This window comes from Nannospalax galili, unplaced genomic scaffold, assembly GCF_000622305.1.
Source record: "Nannospalax galili isolate Female #2095 unplaced genomic scaffold, S.galili_v1.0 scaffold63, whole genome shotgun sequence".
NCBI lineage: Eukaryota > Metazoa > Chordata > Mammalia > Rodentia > Spalacidae > Nannospalax > Nannospalax galili.
In genome coordinates this window covers 4341448-4367878 of record NW_008355272.1, presented here as the reverse complement: position 1 = coordinate 4367878, position 26431 = coordinate 4341448, and the positions used below count along the sequence as shown (strand labels likewise).

At 39.2% G+C, this 26431-nt stretch overlaps 1 protein-coding gene across 4 annotated transcripts in view; it reads right to left on the bottom strand.

Annotated features, from left to right (window-relative positions):
• Chd2 (chromodomain helicase DNA binding protein 2) overlaps nt 1-26431 on the bottom strand; it is a 137140-nt gene that overhangs the window by 47903 nt on the left and 62806 nt on the right. For all 4 annotated transcript variants that reach the window (XM_008852336.3, XM_008852337.3, XM_017802977.2 and 1 more), the window contains 10 exons: nt 25358-25447; nt 24359-24549; nt 17390-17578; nt 14646-14808; nt 14029-14181; nt 10811-10882; nt 7234-7383; nt 6198-6346; nt 5265-5361; nt 3649-3741 (listed from right to left, as the gene is read on the bottom strand). In XM_008852336.3, coding sequence (XP_008850558.1) covers nt 3649-3741; nt 5265-5361; nt 6198-6346; nt 7234-7383; nt 10811-10882; nt 14029-14181; nt 14646-14808; nt 17390-17578; nt 24359-24549; nt 25358-25447 — 1347 coding nt within the window. The remainder of the gene's footprint in view (nt 1-3648; nt 3742-5264; nt 5362-6197; nt 6347-7233; nt 7384-10810; nt 10883-14028; nt 14182-14645; nt 14809-17389; nt 17579-24358; nt 24550-25357; nt 25448-26431) is intronic.

Sequence of the window (26431 nt, the reverse complement as noted above, 5' to 3'; positions counted from 1 at the left end):
ATGAGGAGGAACCCAATAGAGGGATGCTTTTGGAAGCCCTTGTCAAGAAACTCCAATGGACTCTCATATGAACATTTGAAAATTGCCGTTTTGACATTTTTCTAGTTCCCTGCTAATTGCTCTTGCCTTTACTTCTCCTTCATATCTCCTATTCAAGATTTCTTCTTCCCTTAGAGACAAAAGTTATGCAATTTGGGAGTCATTTAGATAGACCCACTGAAGGGGGTACCCCAATTGCCTCACCCTGCATCCCTGTTCAGCATGGAAGAACCCAGAGCAGTCTGCGTCCCGATTCCCTATTGGCAATTTGGGGACCCTCTTCAGAGGGTGGTGTGAAAAGAATAGGTGGCAGGAATTCTGTCCTTGAGCCTGTTTAGCAACCTACTCCATCCCAAAGGCCAAAAATGTCAAAAATATTTGGGAGTTGTATCTAATCCTTTAAAGATTTTAGGGTTACCTCTTCAGAAGGGGGAAGGTTAAGAGTAGCCCAAAGCCCCATAAAAAAGTCAATCAATCAATCAAAGAAGAATAAAGAGTACATGAAGTTATCAGAAAAAAGTGATGGGAGATATGGGAGGAGTTGGAGGGGAGGGAGTGGCATGGATTTGATCAAAACACCTTATACACATGTATGAAATTCTCAATAAATTATTTATTCTAAAAAAAAGAGAGAGAAAAATAAATTTTACTAAAAATTTAGTAAGCCAGGCGTGGTAGTGCACACCTTTAATCTCAGCACTCAGGAGGCAGAGGCAGGCAGATCTCTGTGAGATCAAGGGCAGCCTGGTCTACACAGTTTCAGGCCAGCTGGGGCTACAGGAAGACCCTGTCTCAAAAAGATAAAAAAAAAAAGAGAGTAAGGTGACAGTTGACTAGATGACATGTGTACTGACTGATGCACTATTTCAGACAAACTCTTTTCAGTCATAGTTTATAGAAATGCAAGTTCATCAGATTATTAGGCAGTGACAATTGATAGTGTATATGAGTGTATTGCCTATGCACCTGTGTCATTGCAATGCCTTCAGAGGTGAGAAGGCAGTGCTGGATTTCCCCTGGATTTGAGTTACAGATGGTTGTTAGTTGCTATCTGGATACTGGGAACTGAACCTGGGTCCTCTGCAAGAGCAGCCAGGGTTCTTTACCCTTGAGTCACCTCTCCAGTCCCAGGAGGCCTCTATGATCAATCATATCATTTCACTGGGTGTTGAGGCATAATGGCCAGAAAGGACTTAGGAAGGGAAGAATAACTAGTAATGTGCTGACTACTTTGAGATCTTGTAACATGTAGAATTTTTTAGATCTAAATAATCATGTAAGATTCTAACAAAACATCATCATAAAGATCACATCTGTTTAACAGAAGAGAGTCATAGAAGTGGAATCCAGTTCAATGTTTACGTCCTTCAAAATTCCTATGTGGCAGAGCTATGGCTGTAAGAGTTTAATGACAGAGTGCTTACTAGCATGTATGAAGCCCTGGGTTCAAATCCTAGCAGCAGCAGCACCACCACCAGTCAAAAATTCATATATTGAAATCCTAATCCCTGTATAGGACAGTATTAGAAAGAAGGACTCCTTGAAAAGTGTTTAGAGCATGGTAGTACAGCCCTTATGGCAGGATTACTTAGTACCTCACAAAAGGGACTCTAGAGAGAGCTCTCTAGCCTCTCTCAGCCATGTGAGGGCATGAGAAACCAGCAGTTTGTTTGCTTGTTCCAGTTTGCTTCTCCATTGTTATCACAAAACAATCTGACCAATACCAGCTTGGGGAGGCAAGGGTTTATTTAGCTTACACTTCCCAGGTAATACAGTTCCATCACTGAGGGAGCCCAACCTGGAGGCAGGAGCTAAAGCACAGGCCATGGAGAAACACTGCTTTGCTGGCTTGCTCTCCTGGCCCCCGTTCTTATACAACATAGGCCTACCTGCCCAGGGCACCACATCACTCCCACATCACTCAATAATCAAATGTCTTCCCCATAGACATGGCCACAGACCAGTCCAATGGAGGCAATTCACCAAGTGAGGCTCTCTCTACCCAGGTGTGTCAAGTTGATAACTAAAGCTATCCAGCACTAGATGATGGCCCCTCACCAGAGCCTGAAAATGTTGGCACCATGATCTCAGAAGCCTTTGGGATTGTGAGAAACAAATTTGTTGTTGGTATAAGCCAGTCTATGATACTTTGTTATAACACACCAAATTCATAAGACAAGCCATAAACATCTACAATTTTTCTTTCTACCCCATCCTCTGGATCCTTGGATACATGAATTCTAATCTGAGAGCTCTTTGACCACTCTATACCAACTCCTTTCTTATTCTTTCATTAAGACAATTTCTACCTCGGTCAACCATGAAACACATCACAGAACTCTGATTCTTTCCAAACACCACTTCTCCCTCAACACTAACAGATCTAACCTTTAATTTTCTCTTGCTCCTTTAACCTATATGGAATCAATCTCATGTTCAATTCTTTCAACCATATTCTTACTTAAACCATGGAAACTTCTGCCATTATTATTTTCCTGTGCCATCCAGGCCAATCTCCTACCTTAGGACAGCCAAGTGAGCCAATTTCTCTGAACTCAAGTATTGCTGGACAAAGTCATAGGATCTTATTGAATGGTTCTACAGCAAAGACACCAACTAGATTCAGCTGACTCCTTATCAAGTTCTTAATACAACAGCAAGCCTGACCTATGGCTACCCCAAGTCTTTTCCACTTCTCAGCAAAAGACTCACCTAAATTATTGAGAATTAAAGTCACAGACTGAATTCTCACATCTTCTCTCCTCTTCACTAGAGTGATCTTTCCCTTTTTCTTTCCAACCAAATTCTCAATCCATGTCTTAGACTACATTCCTTCAGTCTCCTCCAAGGTAATGAGCCACCAATCTTCTTTCTTTCCTTAAGGCCCAACAATGTCTCCCTATTTAAGTTCTTCCACCAACCTAGAAACATAGCAATGCCTTTCTAAAACCTCGTCTCACTTTGTCTTTCTATATACCATACATAATCACCTCCCTTATGTGTTTTAATAACCCCGTTTACTCAGTGGTGCCGCTTCTTATTTATCTGGTGCTCAGCTTCTATGTTTAGCCCTTATCTCATTTAATTTTGTTTCAGCAGTCACCAATGACCACCCTTTACAGGAAGAAGAAAGGAAGAGAAAAAGATAGGAGTAGGAGGAGAAAAAAAAAAAAAAAAAAACCAACCAAAATCTCAGCAAGCCATCAAGAGTCTCCCAACTGTACCTACAGTTTCCATGCCTTTAAGGTTTCTTGGCAACCAGTGTCATGAATGTCCCCCAGACCCCTCCATACTTCTGATTCACCACCTATTCCACTGGCAATATTTTCTTAGCCTTCTTTATCGATGTCTTTTCCGCTGCACCTGCACCTGGGCAGGATGGCTCACTTAAGTGATTACCTTCATGGGGACACTATAGACTATATTCATAACATACAACTCAGAACTGAGTTATATTAATTGAGTTAATTCAGTATTGAGTCTATGAGTCAATTCTGCTAAAAGGAAAACTAATGAGCACAGTACAAAGAAAGAACTCTAGACACAAGGAATTATTAGTTAATAAACTAGAGCTGTGAATTCTCTCCCAGGAAGAGAAGACCTTCCTACCTTAAACTGTGACAGTAGCTCATCTGTAGCACTAGTTGATACTTCATTCTCTCTGGTTTCAGCTAAGCGCAGAATTTCATCTATATCCATTTCCTGAAATGACCACAACATATATAATGAAAAGACAAGCCTTTGGCACTTACTGAAAATGCAAACACACCAACTTTCCTTTCTGGAATTTCTATTTACTCATACAACTCAGTTCTCTATCCTTCATATCCAATGCTTCAAATTATTGTTTGTTCAAATGATATGGCAAAATTCATTAACAGAAAGAAAACATGGGAGAAATGTGGAACCCTGAAATGCCTTATTCATCATTTTCTATTTGATGTAGTAAGAGCTTTGAGTTTAGTAAGAAAAAAAAAATTCCACCTTCCTTCAAATAATCACTTTCTTTACAAAACTCTCTAACAAAGAACCTGCTTCCTGAAAAATTTTTATGCTCAGAGAAAAAAAGCTTCCTTTTAAAAAAAGTTTCTACTAGTGCATATTTATCATACAAAGTGATGAGTTTTATACGTCATTCAATTACATCATGTACTTTGATCATATTCACTATCCATTACAGTTCCTGTCCCTGCTCACCTACCTTTCCTTTTCCCTTCTACTTTCACGTCATGTGATGTATACACACATATACACATGCATATTCAAATATATGAAATCTAAGTTCCATATATAAGAAAAAAACATGTGACACTTGTCCTTCTGAATGTGGCTCATTTCACTTAAAATAGTTTCCAGATCTACCCATTTTCCTAAAAATAACAGGTTTCACTTTTCTTTATGGCTGAATGAAACTCCACTGCATCTATATACATTTTTATCCAAGCATCTACTGATGGACATCTAAGGCTAATTCTATAACTTGGCAATTGTGAATAGTACCATAATAAACATGGATATGCAAGTATCTCTGTAGGATGTGGTTTGATTTCTCTGGGTATAGTCCTAGGAGTGGTATAGCTGGATCATATGGCAGTTCTATTTTCAGTTTTTCAAGAATCTTCATACTGGCCCCAATCTTAGTCAGAGAATTTTTGGCAGCTGATTACTGCTGGGTGAAGAAAAGCTGATCTTCTTAAAAGGAAGGACTCTAGATAGGCTGCCTAGACCCCAGAGGATGAACTTGCACTAAGGGACATCTGGGGACATTAACTTGACACAGTAGGCCTTAACACAAATGATAGAATGCATGAAATCCAGTGGGGGTGGGGGTATAGGGGGGTACCAATCGGGAAGGGAGTAGAATGATGATCAAGATTGATTAAGATGTTCTGTATCAAATATACAAAAATTTGGGGCTGGAGAGATGGCTCAGCAGTTAAGAGCACTGACTGCTCTTGCAGAGGACCGGGGTTTGATTCCCAACACCCATATGGCAGTTACGAACCATCCTTAGCTCCAGTTCCAGGGGAATCCGAAGCTCTCTTCTGACCTCCACGGCATTGCGTGGCACGACTGCACTCACATACATGAAGGCAATACACTCATACACACAAAATTTAAAAATTAATAAAAAATAAAAATAACAAATATGCAAAAATGCAATAAAAAAATTTACAAAAAAAAACCCTTCATACAAAAACATTTTCACCTTCAGTGTTGATTACCTGAGGCTCTGACTCCTCTCCTTCAATTTCTTTGAAAAGATCCTCTGCTCCAAATTTCAAGATAGCAGTTAGTTCTTCTTTATTAAAAGGATTTGAGCTGTCAAAGTAAAATACAGCTGTAACCTTTACTGTCTGACTCAGAAAGTCACCTACTCTTCAAGTATTTTCATCCATCTCACCTCTGATCCAAAATAAAAAGAGTCAAACGTCTCTCATTTAGGTACTTCTTGAACAGAAAATTATCTCAAAGCATTCCATTTAGGAAGAATTATACTTCATCTTAAACACAATAAATGTAGAACAGTCCACAGCTGCTCAGAATGTAAACTCCTAACCGTTTTTCTTCTATATTCTTTTGCCATCAATAGTTTGAAAAAGCAGAACAATCTCCCCACAAATATTTTCACTAACAGTTAAAAGCACAGTTGCCAATTTGGTCAATTGGAGTCACTGTTGAAAAGCAGAAGGTGACTTTGTGCAGTGCTGAAACCCAACCAACAACACAGTCTGCTGCTGCTGCTGCTGCTGCTGCTGTGTCATCTATCAAATAAGGAATGAGAAGAGACAAGAGAGGGGACAGAAAGAAGAAGGAGCATATGTATACAGGCAGAGGCTTCAGGGACAAAAACAGGAGAGGTCAGCAAGATGGCTCAGTGAGTAAAGACACCTACCACCAAGCCTGACAACCTGAGTTCAACCCCAGAACCCAAACGGTGGAAGGCAAGAACCAAAACCCAACTTGTCCTCTGACTTCCACATGCACACCAAACACACAAAAGAAAACAAATGTAATAAAAAGAGACAGAGAAGAAACAAAGAAAAAAAGGGAAATGCCATCCTTACAGTACCAGGTAATGAATGAATAGTCTTTGTGCCAGAGAATCCCATCAAAACTGTATCAAATGCTGGCGGAAAAATCAATCTGGCACTCACTTGGATCTTCCTGAGTTGTTTTCCAAGACTGTCCTGCCAGTGGTATCCATGCGCTGAATCACCAGATGGTCCAACACCATCTTCTTTTTGGCCCGTTCTATGATCTCCTCTTCCACAGTCCCCTTTGTAACCAATCGGTAAATGTTCACCTGTAGGAAAAGGAAATGTTATATACATTCTTGATTTTTTTAAAAAAGTTACCTCTGTCAAAAATCAAGAGAGGCAAAATGCCAGGTGTGGTGGTGCACACCTTTAAATTCAGCACTCAGGAAGCAGAGGTAGGCAGATCTACTGTGAGTTTGAGACTAGCCTGGTCTACATAGTGGGTTCTAGGCAAGCCAGGCAGGGCTACACAGTGAGACCCTGTCTTAAAAAAAAGAGGGATGAGGGGGGAAGTAAAATTTGTTCTCTAGCAGTATATGACAATACCCCATCCATCCAGGGATGTAAATTAGTAGATACAATATTTTTACTAATTGTAGTGGGTTACAGTCTTAAGTAAAAGTGCTTCTAAAGATATAATGGTCTTGTTCTGATGACAAAAACCTTCCTAAGAATAATCAGCTTCACTGATTTGCAAAAAACTGAATTACTGGCTACATGTGAAAGCCAGTCAATACAAAAGCAGACTTCAAGATCCATATGCAAAAAACCCCACAAAAAACAATTACCTAATTTTCTGATGTTCTGTAAACTAAGACTGTCATGTAAAATAAGCACAGATCATCTTGAACAATACTAGACTAGTCAATAACTATATTAGGAGAAAAGTTTCTCTGCTCTAAGTCTGCTGCTTATACCTCTTTCTTGATAAATGCACAAAGTCACTAATAATGTATGAAGACAGGGTTAAGAGTCCAAAGTAGGAATCGTCTGAGATCCAAAGACATCTCTCCTCTGAACTAGTTAATAAACAGAAATGGACATGGGGAAATGAAAGTAGTAGGGAAATGAGCATCTTAAAACACCCTGACAGGGAAGAATAACCTTCTTACTGCAATCCCAAAGTGATATCCAGAAACCTCTCCCCACTGACCTGCTTCTTCTGACCAATTCTATGGGCTCGGGCTTGTGCCTGCAAGTCGTTCTGGGGGTTCCAGTCAGAGTCAAAGATGACGACTGTGTCCGCTGAAGCCAAATTGATTCCCAGGCCACCAGCCCTTGTGGAGAGCAGGAAACAGAAGTCCTGTACACAATGCAATATACTACTTTATGCAGTGGCCTTCTCAGAAACAGTTTCACAGTCCAATAAGCCCTTACACCTGGAAACCCCTGCAGGTGTGAAGAAAAGTGAGATATGATGGACAAACTTTATGAAGACTAAAAGAAAGTCAAGGACTTGATGGCAGAGGGAATTTTCATTTGATTAAGAGGAAGAGTCAGTGCAGTGAACAAAGGAATAAAGGAGAATCCAAAAGGCAGGAGGGATAAGAGAATTTCTCTCCTGGCTAGAACTAGCATATACAAAAAGTTAACCCAAAACAGCACTCAAACTCAATTATCATGAAAATTGTTTCATCAAGCTACCCAGATTCATATTTTCTGGGGAAAGGTAGATTGTGCCTTGTAAACTGAGATGCTTAATCATGCTTATCTTCATGCATCCGTTAGGCTAGAGAGGAAAAGAGAAGCACCACATTGAACATGTAGCACTGGGATGACTGAGATGCACAGGAACCTCAATCCCCACAAAACATGCAGCAAGAAAATGAGAGCAGTGTGAAGACGACCAGGTACTGACAGCTGCCAGTGTCCACAGCAGTGAGCAGGGACTGGGCAGCACAGTACTCCTTACTGTATCCATCTGAGTACTTAGAGAAACATGTGGGCAGAGGGAAGACAAGCTGTTTAAGTCAGGTAAAAAAGATAGCTATTTTCAGAGAATTTGATTATGTAACCAAAAGCTCGTGCCTTTTGTTGTTACTTTTGTCCATGTGTATTCTGAGCCATCTTACCAGCCCCCAAAAGCTGGCACCTTCTGAGTACAAAAGTACCACTCAAAACCTAGTTTGGGGCCAAGTAGAGTGGCACACACCTACAACTGCAGAACTCAGGTGGAAGAGGCAGGGAAGCAGGATTTCAAGGCCATTGTCAGCTATATATTGAGTTTGAGGCCAGCCTGGGTTATAAGACATCCTGTTTCTTAAAAATAAGTGACTGAATGAATGAATAAGTAAATAAATAAAATAAAAGCTCTCCATGTTCTAGCAGTCATATTCAGCATTAGGTCATAAAATACAAAGGGAGACAGCTACATCACAAGAATTTCAAATAATCCCAACACAGAATAATCAAGAGTTGAGAGTATACATAGCATGTGGTTCTTGGGAGAAACAGCTCTCTCAGGAGAGGCCTACAGATAAATAGCAGACAATTTAGGACAAAATGCCTAAAAACTTCAATAAAATCTGGACAATCACATAAGCAATTTTCAATGTCCAAAAGATAATATGAATTACATGTTGTTTATGTCTCTTATCAAACTAATAAACATTTATGAAATTTTATGTTGCTAAAGGTAAAATAAAATGGGAGTTATCTGTAAATAAATAGTAAATTATAGGATCTAAGATCTTTAACGACATGGGAAAACTCCACGTATAATCTGACTAAACAAAGAACTATATATAGCATGAGCCCATGTAGAGGACATGAAGAAACAAATGTGTCACTCAGCAGGGACGGAAACAGACCCAAATGATGTGACAACTTGGCACACAGGTGAGGGTTTTATAGAATTTTTGGTGCTGGTACTCTTCATCATCCCTCAAATTTGCTAAATGGGCATGTAATATTTTCTCCAACTAATAACTTTTTTTTTTTGTCTTTTTGAGACAGGGTCTCCCTATAGTCCCCAGCTGGCCTAGAGCTCCATACATAGACCAGACTGGCCTTGAACTCACAGAGATCCGCCTGCCTCTGCCTCCCCAAAAAACCCCACAAAAACCCCCCTGCCTCTGCCTCCCCAAAAAACCCCACAAAAACCCCCCTGCCTCTGCCTCCCCAAAAAACCCCACAAAAACCCCCCTGCCTCTGCCTCCCAAGTGCTGGGATTAAAGGTGTGCATCACCACACCTGGCTCCAAGTAATAATTTTTAAATTAATTCTAAAAAAGATACAGAAAATGGCAGGGAGCCTGTGCACATGGTTAAGAGAGAACAGGAATCAATACTACTACACAAAAAAAAACCTTTCAGATTTTTGGAAAAAAACAAAACAAAACATCTGTTTTGTTTTGATATTTTTGAGACAGAGTCCTCCTGTAGCCCTAGCTAGTCTGGGAGTCATGATGTAGATCATGATGTAGATTCACCTGCCTCTGCCTCCTGAGTGCTAAGACTAAAGGCATATACCACCACGCCCAGTGGAAATGAAACATTTAACTCACACTATTTAAGTTTTTTAAGTAAGACTAGGGAACACAAAATCATTTTCAACAAACACTATATAATAAAAGATATCTGGTGTCTTACTGAGTGCCTACTATGCACCAGTGTGTTCAGTGCCTTCATTAGTGATAATATATTTCACCCTCAAAGCAACACAATGAGGTCAATGTTGGAGTCACTGCAATTTTACAGTCAAAGAAAGAAAAGAGGGAAAAGGGATGGGACAAGATGATGACTAATGTTTTTGATCATTCAATTCCTCTTATCCCTAATTATGTGGAACCTTGATCCTGAATACTATATTCCCCCCAGCCTCCTTTCAGGGAGAAATAAAATTCAGGCTATAGAAGCAGCCAGAACACTTAATCTCACTAGGAGCACCCACGAATTCAGAGACAGAAGATACATCATTCTGAAATAACAGAAACATTAAGAGTTTATAAAGCTCTTCAGAAAGCAGAACATTGTCTATTCTATCTGCTAATAATTAAAAAAAGAAAAAATACCGAGGCTCCAGAAATTAGAATTCTCTCCAAACATTTATTGTTTCTGGACTCTCTCCATTGCTTCCTTTACTGTGCACATTATTAGTTTTGCTTCCACTAAAATAAAGTTATTCCCCTACACTTCTCTTAAATCTGCCATCATCTGGTAATCTGATAGGCTCAAACAATAACATACTTAGGATTTCTGAATTGTTTAAAGCAGCTCTAATATAGGTGAGCCCAATCAAAGTACTTTACAATGCCAAATCCAAGGGGAACACTTAGTAATTTAAGTGCTGCTATGAACCAGATCAAGAATATTCAGCCACATCATACAAGGACTCTAATATAATTGAAACTTGGCAAACAGACTGTCCAAGCATTAGTTACCAGAAAACTACAGCTCAGAACTTTGGTGTACGATGCATATCAAAATCAATCCTACTGGTCTACCCTGTCCTAACCTTCCCTTGCTGTTCTTTCAAGCTCATGAATTTGGTATCCAGAGGTCACTAGAGAACTGTCATTAAGCCAGAGCAGGGGAACTAAAGAAAGCTCATGTATACTTGTACAAAGCTAAGTAACAGCAAAACAAGGCATCTTTTAAGTATTTCTTGTTTCTTGTCAAGATAGAAGTCTGCTATAAAATGTTTCTGAAACAAAATACAGTAAGCTGGAAAGACTTTCTCCTCAATACAATGCCCAAGTTATCCAAATGATAAAGCCATGCATAATGTACCTCAGACCCATCTGCATTAAAGTGATCCAATGCCTGTTTTCGGATTTCTCCCTTGATAGAACCATCCAGGCGCTGTAAAAATAAACCACAAGAAAATCATAAGGGAGGAAGATCAGCTACTCTCAGAATAGAACACCAGACTTACAACCTTTATCACCCAGACATACACTGAGTAAAAATAACGAATTCATTGGCAAAGTGCCGTAAAGGGGCTACGTGTAACCAGCATGCCCTGTGTGACCCATGCTCTCCAGTTACAGACAGGAGGTCAGAAGCCTCTGATTCCATGGGTTGTCTAAGCTTACCCAAGGATCAGAACAGCTGCCAGAACTTACAAGGAGAGAGGTGAAAACCCAGCCTGTGAGATTAAAAAATAGTACCACTGGTCACCTAGCAACTGGCTCCTACAGAAAAACGATACTTCTTAGGCAATGTGACTAAAAGTATTAACTGATAAACAGGCCAAAAAATAACACTTGGAACTGGTTGAAAACACTGAAAATGTTAAAATTAATTAACTATACCAACTTTTTCTAAAAATTACTCTATGAAATCAAGAGTTATTCAAGCAGTAAAACTGTATCATTAACTCAAGAGTCCTTTGGCTTTCACATGTGCATAGAATTCTTCTGCTAGTTAGAACATATGTCACTTCCAGGTATAAGACAGTCACCATTCTGGAACTATTCAACAAATATAAAATAAATACTGAAAAATTATCACCTGCATACTATGCAAAAGCCATTTCTCAGTATTTAAAATTATTTTCACATTCCATCCCCTTAAAATCATCCCTTAAGCATGGTGATGCACACCTTTAATCCCAGCACTTGGGAGACAGAGGCAGGTGGATCTTTGTGAGTTCGAAGCCAGCCTGGTCTACATAGTGAGTTCCAGGACAGCTGGGGCTACAAAGGAAACCCTGTCTCAAAAAGACAAAAAAAAAAATCATCGCTTGAGATGAAAAACTACTTGATTTTGCAAAAGATCAAACTGATCCCAGACAGAGTCTACAGAAGACCCACATCTTCCCAAGGTCATTAGAACCTGAATTCAAGTTGTCCTTGTACTTTTCTACAACTACTACTGCTTTGTTTACTGACAACAACTGCTGGAGAAACTACTCAGTGGTTAAGAGCATTAACTGTTCTTACAGAGAACGTGACCTGAGTTCAGTTCCCAACAACCACATGGTGGCTAACTCCAGTTCCAGAGGACGCAACACCCTCTTCCAGCCTCTGTAGGCACTGTGTGCACGTGGTGAACTTACATATATGCAGGCAAAGCACTCATGCATATAAAACTTACTTTTAAAAAAGGCAGGTTCACAGGCTGTATTTGAAATAAAACCTAAATGCCTTCCTTTTATATTCTCATTAACAGAAAGCATTAAGATAATTACTTAAAAGTCACTAGATATAACAGACTTAAAGGACCCCCAGAGAGAAGATAACATTCTTGATTTACAAGATATCAGAACTGCCTAGAAATTAAAGTTCACAGGGATCAGATACACTGAGAAACAATCGCCTTTAACACTGTACTATATACTATATTCTGTTAAAAGACCACACAAGATGTTATGGATCCAAGAATGCTTTTCAGGGTATTATGAAAGACAATCTGCTAGTGAGTTTCTTGAAGCTGGACCATTTTTCAAGATAATCACTGATTCCAGGTTTCTTCAATAACTAGATGTAATTATAAGATTAGATAGAACAGTTCATCCATTCGAGTTAAAAGAGAAAAATACATTTTTGAAAAGTAAATCTTAAGCCGGGTGTGGTGGCCTTTAGCCCCAGAACTTGGGAGGCAGAGGCAGGCGGATTTCTGTGAGTTCAAGGCTAGCCTCGTCTACATAGTGAGTTTCAGGCCAGCTAGGACTACAGGGAGAACCTGTCTCAAAAAGACCAAAATGAAAAGACATTCTTTAACAACAGCATTTAATAAATAAATAAATAAATAAATAAATAAATAAATAAATAAATAAAATCAATTTTAAAGAAAAGTAAATCTTGAGGTGAAGGCAGTGAGATGGCTCAGCAGATAAAGGTGCTTCCTGCCAGGCCTGACAACCTGTACTCAATCCCTGGGACCCACATGGTGGAAGGAGAGAAAAAATGCGCTCAAACTGTACTCTGACCTCCCAAACATGTCAAGTGCATGGCCACACACAAACACATATACGTACACACACGAAATGTAATTTAAAAAAAAAATTTACAACAAATCTTGATAATCAGAGCACTATGTTATACCATGCATCAAAGCAAATAGCATACATGTCTGCATGCCTACGCTCAAATCAGAGATTAAGTTTCTCATAGATTAAGCACACACAAAAAAAGCAGTGTGCTGAAGAAACTCTTTTCCAATAAAAGATAACGGAGTGAAGATGGAAATTAGTACTGACAGTTCTGCCAGGAGGAGAAGTTGTCACCATTTGATTTAGGGCGCCTTTTGCCAGCTTCAAACCAAGGTCACTTTCTTTGGGGGTAAAATACAACAATGATTAGTCTTTTTCCTTCTTAAGATTTGCTATTCTTTAATAAGGTTCACATTCCTGTCTACTTTGAGAACAAATGTGAATAGTTAGGCCAGATACTTAATTTATGCCAAATTTTCCTTTTGCTATCTTGTCCTAAAAAGTAGTATCTTCGGCCAGGGGTGGTGGCCATGACTTTAATCCCAAAACTCAGGAGGCGAAGGCAGGCAAATCTCTGTGAGTTTGAGGCCAGCCTAGTCTACATAGAGAGTTCCAAGCCATCCAGGGCTACAGGGAGACCCTGACTCAAAATAAAGTTTTTTTAATTAAAAAAAAAAAAAAAAAAGATCTTAGGACAGCAAGATGGCTTAGGAAGCAAAAGCACTTGCCCCACAAGCCGAATGACCTGAATCAGATCCCAAGATCCCATGGTGGAAAGGGATAACTGACTGTTGAAAAGTCCTCTGACCTCCACATGTGTGCCCATGACACATGAATTCCTGCATGCACACATACACACAACAAATAAAATTTTAAAAAATTTAAATGACCTTCACAAGATCATTTTCATAGAGACTAATCTAAAGGAATGGAAGAAAAACTGAGGTCTTCCTAGGACCTTAATCTTGGATTTTTTTTCAAGCAAGAAATCTTGTCTTCTGCTTCAGTAAGAGGGAGAAAGAGAGAAGACAAAGAGACACAATGTGTGACTGCAGTCACTGAAGCACCTTACCTGGAAAGGATAGTGTTTAATAGTCAGGTACTCAGCTAGGATATCCAACATTCTCACCATCTGAGAGAAGATAAGGACTCTGTTCCCCCTTTCTCGGAGTCTCGTCAACAGCTTGTCTAACAGAATCAGCTTCCCACTGCTCCTGATTAGGGACTGAGATTCAGAAAACATCCCAGTCATTATACTCAAACACAATACTACTAAAATGTTCTTTAAAACCTTGTATCCATAATACATATGCTTCCTGGACCTTTCCTAGTTATTTGTGTTTTCTCATCTATTTTTGTTGGTTTGGAGAAAGGTCTCACTATGTGGCCCTGGTGGGCCTTGAACTTGCTATGCAGTCCAAACTGTCTTCAAACTCAAGATCTTCCTACCTCCACCATGCCCTTGCCACATTCAGTCATAACCAGTTGCTCCCTCACCTCCACCCCAGTATTAAGATGCAGTCTTGAAGGCCATGCATGGCTTTTCACATCTTTTTTGACAATTTCTTTTGATGCTTCTTGAAGGGAAATTAAGGGAGGAGGATTTTGATTTAAAAAAAAAAAAAAAAAAAACCTACAGAAACTCAATCACTTTTGAGACAATACTTCTAAGCAAGAGGAGCTACATACCAGAAGAATCTCCTGACCATTTTCCCTTTCATTTTCTTCAGGAGGTTTAATCAGATAGCAGTGGTTACAGCACTTTTTTAGTTCCATCACAATATTAAGGAAGCCAGATGTGCTGCCTCGTGTTCCTTTGGCAAGAGCCTTGTAATTCCTGGTCAGGATCCATCTGGAAATTAAAATCATAATACATCATTAAATTCAAGTAAGCAGAGTTTATGGAACCAGAAGAAAACAATCTTAAAAGAAAAAAAATAAAAGTTAAGAGACAGGATTTTCTATCTCTTATTACCTAACCACAATTCTTCATATCTCCACTGAGAACTGGAAAGTTCATGACTCTACAGGAAATGTTAAGCTCACTGATGACAGAAATACTAAAGAAACTGAGTAAATATACATATACGTGTATATATACAAATCACACACACTTTACTGTGTGCAAATATGGGATTATTGCTGAAGGACACTTTTTTTCTTTTTTTGACAGGTTTTACCTGGCCTAGACCTTGCTATGTAGACCAAGCTAGCCTCCATCTCACAGAGATCCATCTGTCTCTGCATCATGCCCAATTTGAAGAACTCTTATTACAATATAAAACTAGCAATAAATCATTTAACAGCAAGACACTGGTTAACTAAGTTAAGTATACTGTTAAGAGCTGGGCATGTTGGTGTATACGTATAATCCCCGCTGAGAGGCTGAGGCAAGAGGATTGTCAATTCACAGTTAACATGGGCTAAAAGGGGTGAGACCCTGTTTTTAATTTAAAAAAAAAAAGGGCAGATGTGAGTGGCACGCCTTTAATACTAGCACATGGGAGGCAGAGGCAGGTGGATCTCTGTGAGATGGAGGCTAACCTGGTCTACCTAGTGAGTTCCAGGCCAGGTTGGGCTACAGGAAGATCCTGTCTCAAAAAAAAAAAAAAAACAAAAAAGCACAAAGGAAAAGAGAAGGCAGAGCACTGGCCATGGTGGTGCATGCCTTTAATCCCAGCAGCTGAGAGGCAGAGGCAGAGGGATCTCTGTGAGTTTAAGACCAGCCTGGTCTCCATAGTGAGTTCTAGGCCAGCTAAGGCTACAGGGAGACCCTGTCTCAAAAGACCCCTCCCCCAAAAAAGGAAAATAGAAGCTGTGTACCCATTCTAAATGTTAAAAAGGGTATTTTATATCACAAAATGCTAAATAGCATATGATAGAAAAACAGAAGGAAGAGCACTGGGAGAAGAGGAACTGTGGGGATGTCAACCACAATTATGTGGAAAACTGCCCTCAGGATATCTGTTACTTTGCAAATAAATAGATCAAAGCTATGCATCCATTGTAACTTTATAAAAGCATTCTTATATTATAAAATGTTGAGTAACTTAAGCATGATCTTTACAAAAATCTGGAATAAGGAAAGGAGAACTACATACACAGTAGTATATATCCCATATTTAATCCTTAACCATAGAGCAGAGTACAGTATTGTAGAGTATTAAGAGCCTCTGCCTTAAATGATATGTGCTGTAATTATTTCTCTCTAGCCACAAGGCTTCTGGTAGGAACATGTTCTGTTCATCTTCATATTCCCAGTATCTAGAATGCCTAACATTAAAAAAAACTTGAAAAAAAGAGTCAATGAATGGAAAACAATAATGGTTTAGAATAATCAACATCTGCTTGTTAGGTGGTAGGAGTATTAGCACTAAAATTAACACCTACTTCAGACCATTGACATAATGAAAAGCATTATATAAATTCTTACTTGCCAGGTGTGGTGGCACATGCCTTTAATCCCAGCACTCAGCAGAGGCCCATGGATCACTATGAGATTGAGGCCAGCCTAGGATGGTCTACAGAAAGAGTTCCAGGACAGCTAGGGGCTACATAGTAAGACCCTGATTCACAAAACAAAACAAAACAAAACAAATTCTCACTCAAGAAAATAAACAAAATTCCTTTTGCCCAACCATATCCGTGTTGAGGCTAGAGACAAAGCTCAGGCTTTTGGCTTTAGCAAGCCAAAGACCAGGGTCCAACCCCTACTGTTGTAAGGAAACAAAGCTTATAGATAGCCTGGTAACATAGGCCTACAATCTCAGCTACTTTACTTGGAAGGGCTGAGGCAGAAGACCTCTAATAGGTAAAAAGCTGGCGGAGAACCAGTGAACGGAGGAGGAGGCACCAGGACACAGATAAAACTCCATCAAAATAGGGTTTATTAACAAAGGAACACATGGGACAGATTCCTTTCCGGGAAGGGAAAATGTCTGCCCAGGTATTGAGCTGGGGTCTTTTAAAAAGGGAGGCTTCTGCCTCCTGCAGAAGGTGGGAAGATGTATTTTTTTAAAGTTGAGTGGGGAGGAAGTGGGAGAGCTGGACTGTTAAAATCTGTCCTCTTTAGAGATCAAAGGGGAAGCCTGCTGTGTTGGCCAAACAGTGGAGAAAAAGTCTGCTTCTCTTGACTTCAAAGACCAAGGTGCTTATCAGCTAGGTTCTCTTTTCTCAGGAGCAAGAGAAGTCCTTGGGATCCTGTTGGTGAGGGGGCAAGGCTATCTGAACCTTAACAACCTCCATGTGAGACCCTGTCTCAAAGTAAAAAGCAGGAAAAGAGCTGGAAGCATAGTTCAGTGGTAAAATACTTACCTAGATTTATAAGGCCCTTAGTAAGAAAAAATTATGTTCAGAAGTCACTTTGAAGGAAAAAAAAAAAAAAAACCAAACACTATTCCTTGCTAATTATTAACCTCCGGGTCGGAACTTACTTATAATACTGTTTCTGAAGAGCAGACATCTCCACCCTGAGAATTTGCTCCACTTTGGCAGGAAGGGACTTCTCCACATCTTTTTTGACTCTCCGAAGAAGGAAAGGCTCTAGCACCTTATGAAGACTCTGATAGCCATTCTCCCTCCCTTTTCCATGGTCTTCTTCAAAATCTTCCCAGAACTCAAACCTAGGGATGAAGTCACCACCATGTTAAGTTACCCAGAGGAATACAGCCTTTTTACAACAAAAACTTTTTAAGACAACTAAACTGGGGGCAGGAGGGATGACATAGGGACTATAAAAAATTTAATTTAGTAACCGACTGTGACTAGTAATAATCAGATATACAGAGATTAGAAACGCATGTGCAAACATCTTAATGTCAATTGCATTAAAAAGGAATTTTTCTGTATGAAACTGTATTTTAATAATGAAATGGAGATCTTTTTTAAAGGTTAAAACCTCATTTAATTTTATGTCTTCTAGGGTTTATACTGAGTACAATATTGTATAACTGTAATAATTCAACTGCAAACCTAAAAATTTACAGCCAATTTTGAAAAAGATGCATCTTAACTCAGAAAATTGTTATTGAATGTCAATGCTGTTGTAATGAAATGCTTCTTCGAAGTATGTGGTTATTAAATAAATAATTAACTGGAAAAAAAATTAATCTATCCCACAAGGTAAGGCAAGCTTTACCCATCACTGACTCAGTAAAAGAGAAGAGAATAAATAAAACATACTTCTAAGAAAAATTTTTACAAAGGGATAGCAAGATGCCTCAGCAGGTAAAGGCACTGCCACCAAGCTCAACAGGAAAGAGCTCGGCCATAGGAATTCATCACTGTGTATCCTAACTGTTGACACACTGTGACCCGCTACTTTACCATGCCCTCCCTGCCATGATGGACTGCACATTCCAACCATAAATCCAAAATAAAGCTCACTGCCTGAGGTAATGAGGAAAGTAATACAAGCACTATTAACAACAATCTGGGGAAAAGGAAAGAAAGATGGAGGCAGTAACACACATGGTAAAGTAAGACAGGAGAGACTAAGAGAGAGACAGCATTTGGAACACCAAATCATAGTGCTGCTCAGAGGTCTTAACTCCCTCCATACCCAAGGTTAGTAATGTCTGAAGACTTAAGTTTTTTTTTTATTTTTATGTGTATGGGTGTTTTGCTTGCACGTATACGAGTCCAACTGTACATTGGACTCCAATTGTACATTGGAGTCGTGCATTGTACACGAGTCCAATGCTTACAGAGGACAGAAGAGGGTGTGAGATTCCCTGAAACCGGAGGTACAGGAGTTTTGTTAACTGCCATGAGTGCTGGTATCCGAACATGGGTCTTCTGCAAGAGCGGCCAGTGCTCTGAACTGCTGAGCTGTCTCTAGCCCCATCTAGAAACATTTTTAGTTTTGACAACTGGCATGTAGTGGGTAGAAGCCAAGAATGCTAACAGACATCCTATAAGGAAAATGACATAAGGGGGTGGTAGAGTCCCAAATATCAACAGTGAGATCTAAGAAGCCCTACACTAAGAGACAGTGCTGAAAGGAAGGGTGCAGAAGGGCTCCTCTTCCACAAATATACTGCAGTAAGGAAAGGGAAGGGGAGGAGGGGAAGGAAGGGGAGGAAAACAGGGATGAACGAAGAGAGAGAGATGAAGGGAAGGGAGGGGAGGGAAGAGGAATAGAGGAGGGTCCCATTTAAACCTCTTCTGGTAACCCCAGCAGTGATGGTAGCACAGCCACAACTGCCAAGGTTCTATTCATCATCCAAAGAGTATTAAACATGCCTTCACAAATAATACTTTCTTTTTTTTTTTTTGGTCTTTTTGAGACAGGGTCTCCCTTATAGCCCCAGCTGGCCTGGAACTCACTATGTAGACCAGGCTGGCCTTGAACTCACAGAGATCTGCCTGCCTCTGCATCCCAAGTCCTGGGGCTTAAAGGTGTGTGCCACCACTCCCGGCTATAATACTTTTTTAAAAAAGCCAGAGGCAAATAAAGACAATAAATTTGCTGCTTGCCTTACAGGAAATGCTTAAATGAGCCCTTTGAGCTAAAAGTAAATCACAACAGCAACCTAAATCTACAGGAAGTAATGAAGATCACCTAGAAATAAATATATATATATATGTATTTCTTTGTATACAAGATTTCCTTAAAAGACAAACCTGTGTAAACCAATAACTCTACCACTGTATTCTTGAGTTTACAACATAAGGAGAAAGGTGAAAAATGTCATCATTGTAGAAAAGTAAGATACATGATTCCTAGAGAAATCAAGAAGTAATTTTAAAATAGTAACAATATTTGGGGCACTAAAAAGTATTTGTTCAAACATGGGGCTGGAGAGATGGCTCAGCAGTTACAAGCACTGACTGCTTTCGCAGAGGACCTGGGTTTGATTCCCAGCACCCACATGGTAGCTAACAAGTGTCCTAACTCTAATTCCAGGGGATTCGATACCCTCTTCTGACCATCAAGGGCATAGCATGACACAGGTGCCCTTACATATATATGCAGGCAATACACTCATACACATAAAATAAATAAAATTTTAATAAAAAGTATTTGTTCAAACTAAAGAAAGCAGTAAAGGAGAAACAAGGACAAAAGCAAACATGGAAAACAAGTCGCAAGATGAGATGAATGGATTCAACCATATCATTAACTCTATTACATGTAGAGAATTAATTATTCCAAGAAAACTGACTCAATCTAATGAATTATCTATCTGTATCTAACATTCTGCATCTGCCAATTCTATCCAACATGCAGGTTCTAGATGCTTCAATAAATCAAGAAGATCTAAAAAAAATTCCCTTAGCGGGACGTGGTGGTGCATGCCTTTAATCCTAGCACTCAGGAGGCAGAAGCAGGTGAATCTCTGTGAGTTCAAGGTGCACATAATGAGTTCTAAGCCAACTAGGGATACAGGGAGACCCTGTCTCAAAAAGCCCAAAAACTAACTAACTAACTAAATAAATAAATAAATAAATAAATAAATAAACAAACAAACAAACAAACATTCCTTAAGAAAGACATTAAGAGCCTATGGCTGCAGAAAATATGAACCCCTAAGTCAAGATACAAAGAAAAATAATAAAAGTAATAGAAATAGAAAGTCAAGGCCGGGTGTGGTGGGCCTTTAGTTCCAGCACTCAGGAGGTAAAGGCAGGTGGATCTCTGTGAGTTCAAGGTCATCCTGGTCTACACAGTGAGTTCCAGGTCAGCTGAAGCTACTGGGAGAACCTGTCTTAAAAATAAAAAAAGTTAATGAATACAACATCATTACATAAAACTTAACTATAGTTCTATACTCTAGTACAATATGAAAATTAGATAAAACAATGTTATAAATCTCAAAGTCCAATAAAAAAACAAAAAATTTAAGTAAATAAAAGTGAAGCTGAAATTCAGAGAAACAAAAAACAAAAAACATTATGACTTTATCTCCATGAATCCAAGTCCAGCATGCCCTACATAGTAAGTTCTAGGCCAATCAGTGCTATATAGAGACCATGTCTCAAGAAAAAGAAAGAAAGAAAGAAAGAAAGAAAGAAAGAAAGAAAGAAAGAAATAAAGAAAGAAAGAAGAAAGAAAGAGGAAGGAAGGAAGGAAGGAAGGAAGGAAGGAAGGAAGGAAGGAAGGAAGGAAGGAAGGAAGGAAGGAAGGAAGGAAGGAAGGAAGGAAGGAAGGAAGGAAGGAAGGAAGGAAGGAAGGAAGGAAGGAAGGAAGGAAGGAAGGAAGGAAGGAAGGAAGGAAGGAAGGAAGGTAGGTAGGCAAAGGAGCAAGAGATGTAGCTACAGCTCTGCAGGTGAGCACCTAACAAGATGAGTCCCTGGGTTTGATTCTCAGTTCCATACTCCACCTGCCCCCGCCAAAAAAACCTTCCTGGGGCTGGTAAGATGGCTCCATGGTTAAGAACACTGATTGTTCTTGCAGAAGACCAGGGTTCAAATCCCAGCACCCACATGGCAGCTAACAACTATCCATAACTCGAGTTCCAAGGGATCCGACAGTCTCTTCTGTCCTCCTCAGGTACTGCATGACACAGGTGCACTTACCTACATGCAGGCGATACACACATACACATAAAAAACAAAAAAACAAAAAACAAACAAAAAAAAAAAACCTTCCTAAAATGTAATCAGAATGAAAACAGTGGCAGTAAATTTTTTTAAAAAAGCAGTAAAAGACTTGTACAATGAAAGCTACTATAAACACTACAGAGAAAAATTATAGAAGGCTAAACTTTAATTAAGTCAACAATTCTTTAATATGTAAAATCTGACAAAATCCCTACCAAAGTTCCAGCAAGTAATTCCCCCCAGGAATTAACAAGTTGATCCTGAAACATAAACATACAGAGAACTACAAAGCCTGCAAGAGTGGCTGAAACATGCCAGACATGATGGTGCATGCCTTTAATCCCAGCACATGGGAGGCAGAGGCAAGTGTATCTGAAACATTTAAGAATGAAACTGAAGCTGGGTTTCTCCATTTTTAAAGGTAGTATAAAGCAAAACAATCAGGACAGTGCTATAGTGAAGTGGGGACAACATTAATGGAACAGGACTGACAGACCAGAAATAGACCTTACATTTATGACCTCAATTAAGATTATTAAGGCAATTCTGGAGAAGAGATGCTCTATTCAAGAAATGATGGCCCTTGCACTTCACACTCTAATTGACTAAAATAGAATTCCAGGCTGACAAGAATGTCCTTGTGGCCTGTTCGGTCAATCTGTTTTAGCTATGTCATCCAAAACATAATAAACAAAAAGAACTTAATAAACTACAGAGTTAAACTTTTGGTCTTCAAATGACTTCATGAAAATGAAAAAAGCCAATCACACGCTGATAAAGCAATTAATATGGGATTGTTTAAAGAAATAAAACTGTTCAGAGCTGGAGAGATAGCTTAGTGGTTTGGAGTACTGGCTGCTCTTCCAGAGGACCTGGGTTCAATTCCTAGCACCTACATGGCGGCCATCAACTGTCTAAAACTCCAGTTCCAGAGGATTAGATGCCCTCTGATGACTCCCACAGGCAGTGTATGGCATGGGTGCATTTGCATACCTGCAGGCAAGACACTCATACGCATAAAATAAAAATAATTAAAAAAACTGTTCAACTCACAAATAAAAAAAGGCAACTTTCTTTTTATTATATGTGTTTGAGTGTTTGGCCTACATATATTTAAGTGTACCCATGGAATATAAGGCCCAAGGAAGCCAGAAGAGGGCATCAGATCCCCAGGTGGAGTTATAGATGATTGTTAGCTGCCATGTGGGTGCTGGGAATTGAACCCAGACCCTCTGCAAGAACAGCTAATGTTTTTAACCACTGAGCCATCTCTCCAGCCTGAGGCCAATTTTCTTTTTTTTAATATTTTATTTATTATTTTTATGTGAATGTGTGTATTGCCTACATGTAGGTAAGTGCACCTATGTCGTCAATGCCTGCAGAGGACCAAAGAGGCTGTCAGAACCCCTGGAACTGGAGTTACGGACAGTTGTTAGCAGCCATGTGGGTGCTGGGATTCGAACCTAGTCTTCTGCAAGAACATTCAGTGTTCTAACCGCTGAGCCATCTCTCCAGCCCCAAGGCCAATTTTCTTAATGGCAAAGGATTTGAATGGATATTTCACTATAAAAGTCCAAATAGCCAATGAGCAAACGAAAAGATGCTCAATAGCATTAGTCATTATAGAGAAAAAATTATGAAACATTCACTTGTCATTTATACAATTATTAATTAAATTGCTTACCGCAACATCAGTTGCTATTCCAGGTAATATGAACCAATAATGAATAAAGAAAACAAGATCTCTAGTATTTTCACTAATTTAGTGACATGAGACAAAGAGGCGGTGCACAGGAAATCAAACAGGGAAGGAGAAGCAAGCATGTCTCACAGGCTGCTTTGACTTAGGCAGACAAGATCTCTGAAAGGCAGTGGGATCATATGAGCTATAGGGTGGCTGCCAGGAGAAAGAGCATTCCAAGTAAGAGTACTAAGGATATGCATGTGGAAGGGACAGAAAAATGGCCAAGCTAGCCAAAACATAATAGTAACGGAATAAGTGGTATGACTCGGTGTATACAGGAGCCAAGCTGAGGACAGACTTCCAGATTAGAGTAATTAATTTAGACTTTATTCTAAGTTATCACTAAATACTACTGGGTAATTTTAAACTTATGAAAAGTACATATTGTCTATCCTATTTAAATCTATCTAATGGAGATATGTCAAAGTTCTTTAAGAAGTCAGTTGATTTGAGTAAGAACTAAAACTGATGCTTCAGTTACCAAAGATTTGTATTTGAGGTATGTTAGCCTATGTATACTGTATCTATGTATACTATATAATTCATCAAGTATTTTTGGCTTTTTGTGGGGGTTTTTTGTTTTGTTTTGGTCTTTTTGAGATAGAGTCTTCCTGTAGCCACAGCTGGCCTTGAGCTCACAAAGATCCGTCCACCTCTGCCTCCCAAGTGTGGGGATTAAAGGAATACACCACAATGCCTGGTTGTTTTATGCTTTTTGAGACAGGGACGTCGGGGAGAGTGTCATGTAGCTAAAGCTGGCCTCAAACTCACTATGCAGCTGGACTTGAACTCCTAATCCTCCTGCCTCCACCTTCCAAGTGCTATTGATTACAAGCATGTACCACTCCATTTGGCTCAAATTTCTAACAATTACTTCCCAAATGCTTTAATTAACTCAAACTTTTGATAGACATACATGTTCTTTCTTAACAGGCTAGTTTCTGTGCCTTCAATTTATTAGGCAAGATTTTAATGCCGTTGCCTCTTCCCCTGCTGATGCTTTGCTTTCCCCAAACCATGCCATCAGTTCTTGCTAAGGTCTGTTAAGCACTGAAAACATCAGCACAGTAGATAGACATTCTGGTATCTTTTGAACACACAGGAAGGAGCTTACTTCTCTGGCATGATAAAGTGCAGCAAGGACCAGAGTTCCTTGAGGGAATTCTGAAGAGGAGTGCCAGTGATCAGGAGCCTATGGTTGGACTTGAAATCGATCAGAGTTTTATACAGTAAAGAGTCATCATTCTTCAAGCGATGCGCTTCATCCACTCCCAGAAAGGCCCAGTTAATACTGCCCAGCACAGTCTAAAGTGAAAAACAAAAAAGAATAATCCACCAGGTCAGAAGGGACCACAAGCATGCTTACACGTCTTACTTATCTCTGTACAAATATCATCACGGAGGGACATGTGTAGCCACATTTATTTGTCACTGACAACATAAACCAGTAAGCTTCTGTTTGTTCTACCAGCTGCCAAACTCAAAAGAGCACATCATCATCTAAAGGTAGAGGTGAGTCTCTTACACAAACTGTTACGCCAAGTCCAAAGCAGGACAAAAATTGGTATGCGAAACAAAAACAGAAACAAACCTGTGGTTTGGGTTCTCCTTTTAAGATTCTTTTCTTGCCTATCTACCACCCAAACCTTTAAGCATAGTAAATACCAAGAGCCATTAAACAGAACATACATACCTCTATCATTACAACATATACTTTCGTTAACTCTAGAAAGAAGTTATTTAAAGAGCTTAATTTTTCTCAGAGACCATTCATATCAGAGAAATGTGTCAACAGTAACTTGCTGAGAAATGCCCAGAAGGCATGGAGCCCAGGCCCCAGTAACTACACTGTACTTCAATGCAGTCTCCTTACCATTTCCTCCTGGATAACTCAACTGAACTACACAACCTGACTGAGTGCACACTCACCTGAAAGCTAAAAGGTCTGGTTTTCTACTTACAAGCTTAGTACTTGATGACCTTCCCTAATTTTCTTTATTTGCTTAGTTTTTTTAAACAAAGCAAAATAAAATGACAAGTGGAGGCACAGGTCCCACTATTTGAACAAGACACACCAGACAAAAGATTTAACCTTTTTGTCACTGAGTCACACCTTATCTTTTAGAAGGATTTCGTATGTTGTTATAAGTGCATTGAACTTCAGCCTTTTGGTTTGAGAATGAATCCATTCATATTCCCTTATCTGTAAGAAAAAAGACACATTTCTACTTCCATTTTTTTATAACAAACAAGTCTTCTAAGAGACGGCAATAGAAACATGAGAAATAAACATTTTTAATTTGATAAATACAAATTTTAAAAATAACCTATGCACTCTGAAGTGACTTAAGTCACCCAAGTACAGAGCAGTAAGAGAATTAAATACAGATCACTAAGCAGCAAAAACTTTATTGTTGCAGTTCAAATAAACTGACCCTGAGAAAGATGTGAACAGGCACTCACTCATCAAGCAGTGAAACTTTGGGGACTTCAACTAAATAAAATAGGGCTTCCTCAGATCTTTGGAACGTTCTTAAGGAAATGTAATTTCCATTATTGTTTGCATAGGGCAATACATTTATTAAGTAAAAAAAAAACAAAACAAAACAAAAACCTATGGCTTGGTCAGAAATTTTTTTGTTTTGTTTTTTTGAGACAGGGTCTCCCTGTAGCCACAGCTAACCTGGAACCATATAGACCAGGCTGGACTTGAACTCACAGAGATCCACCTGCCTCTGCCTCCTGAATGCCAGGACTGAAGGCATGTGCCACCATGCCTGGTATGGTCAGAAATTTCTTAACCAGAGTAGATAAGTGTCTCAAAAGAAAAAGAGAAGCTTATAGGATAAAAATAACAATATAAATAGAAAATACTGTGAATGTAAAGAAATAGAAAAATTAATGAATCCATACTGAAACTTAATCAGATACTCAGCAAACACAATGGCTAATAACAAAGCTCTTATACTTTGTCAAGTTAGAAACCAGAAATCAGGGCAGTAGGTACTTAGAGGGAATTACTACCAGAGAAAAGAAAGGGAGAACTGGATGTCACAGAGAAAACCTCCTTATTTACTTAACAATTTTTCAGTTTACTTGCTTTTACCTTTGGAAATTCTACTTAGAGCTACTTTGAATAATCTACTAAGTGCTTTGTTACATTCTCTCTTGGTTTTGTTCTTGTTTT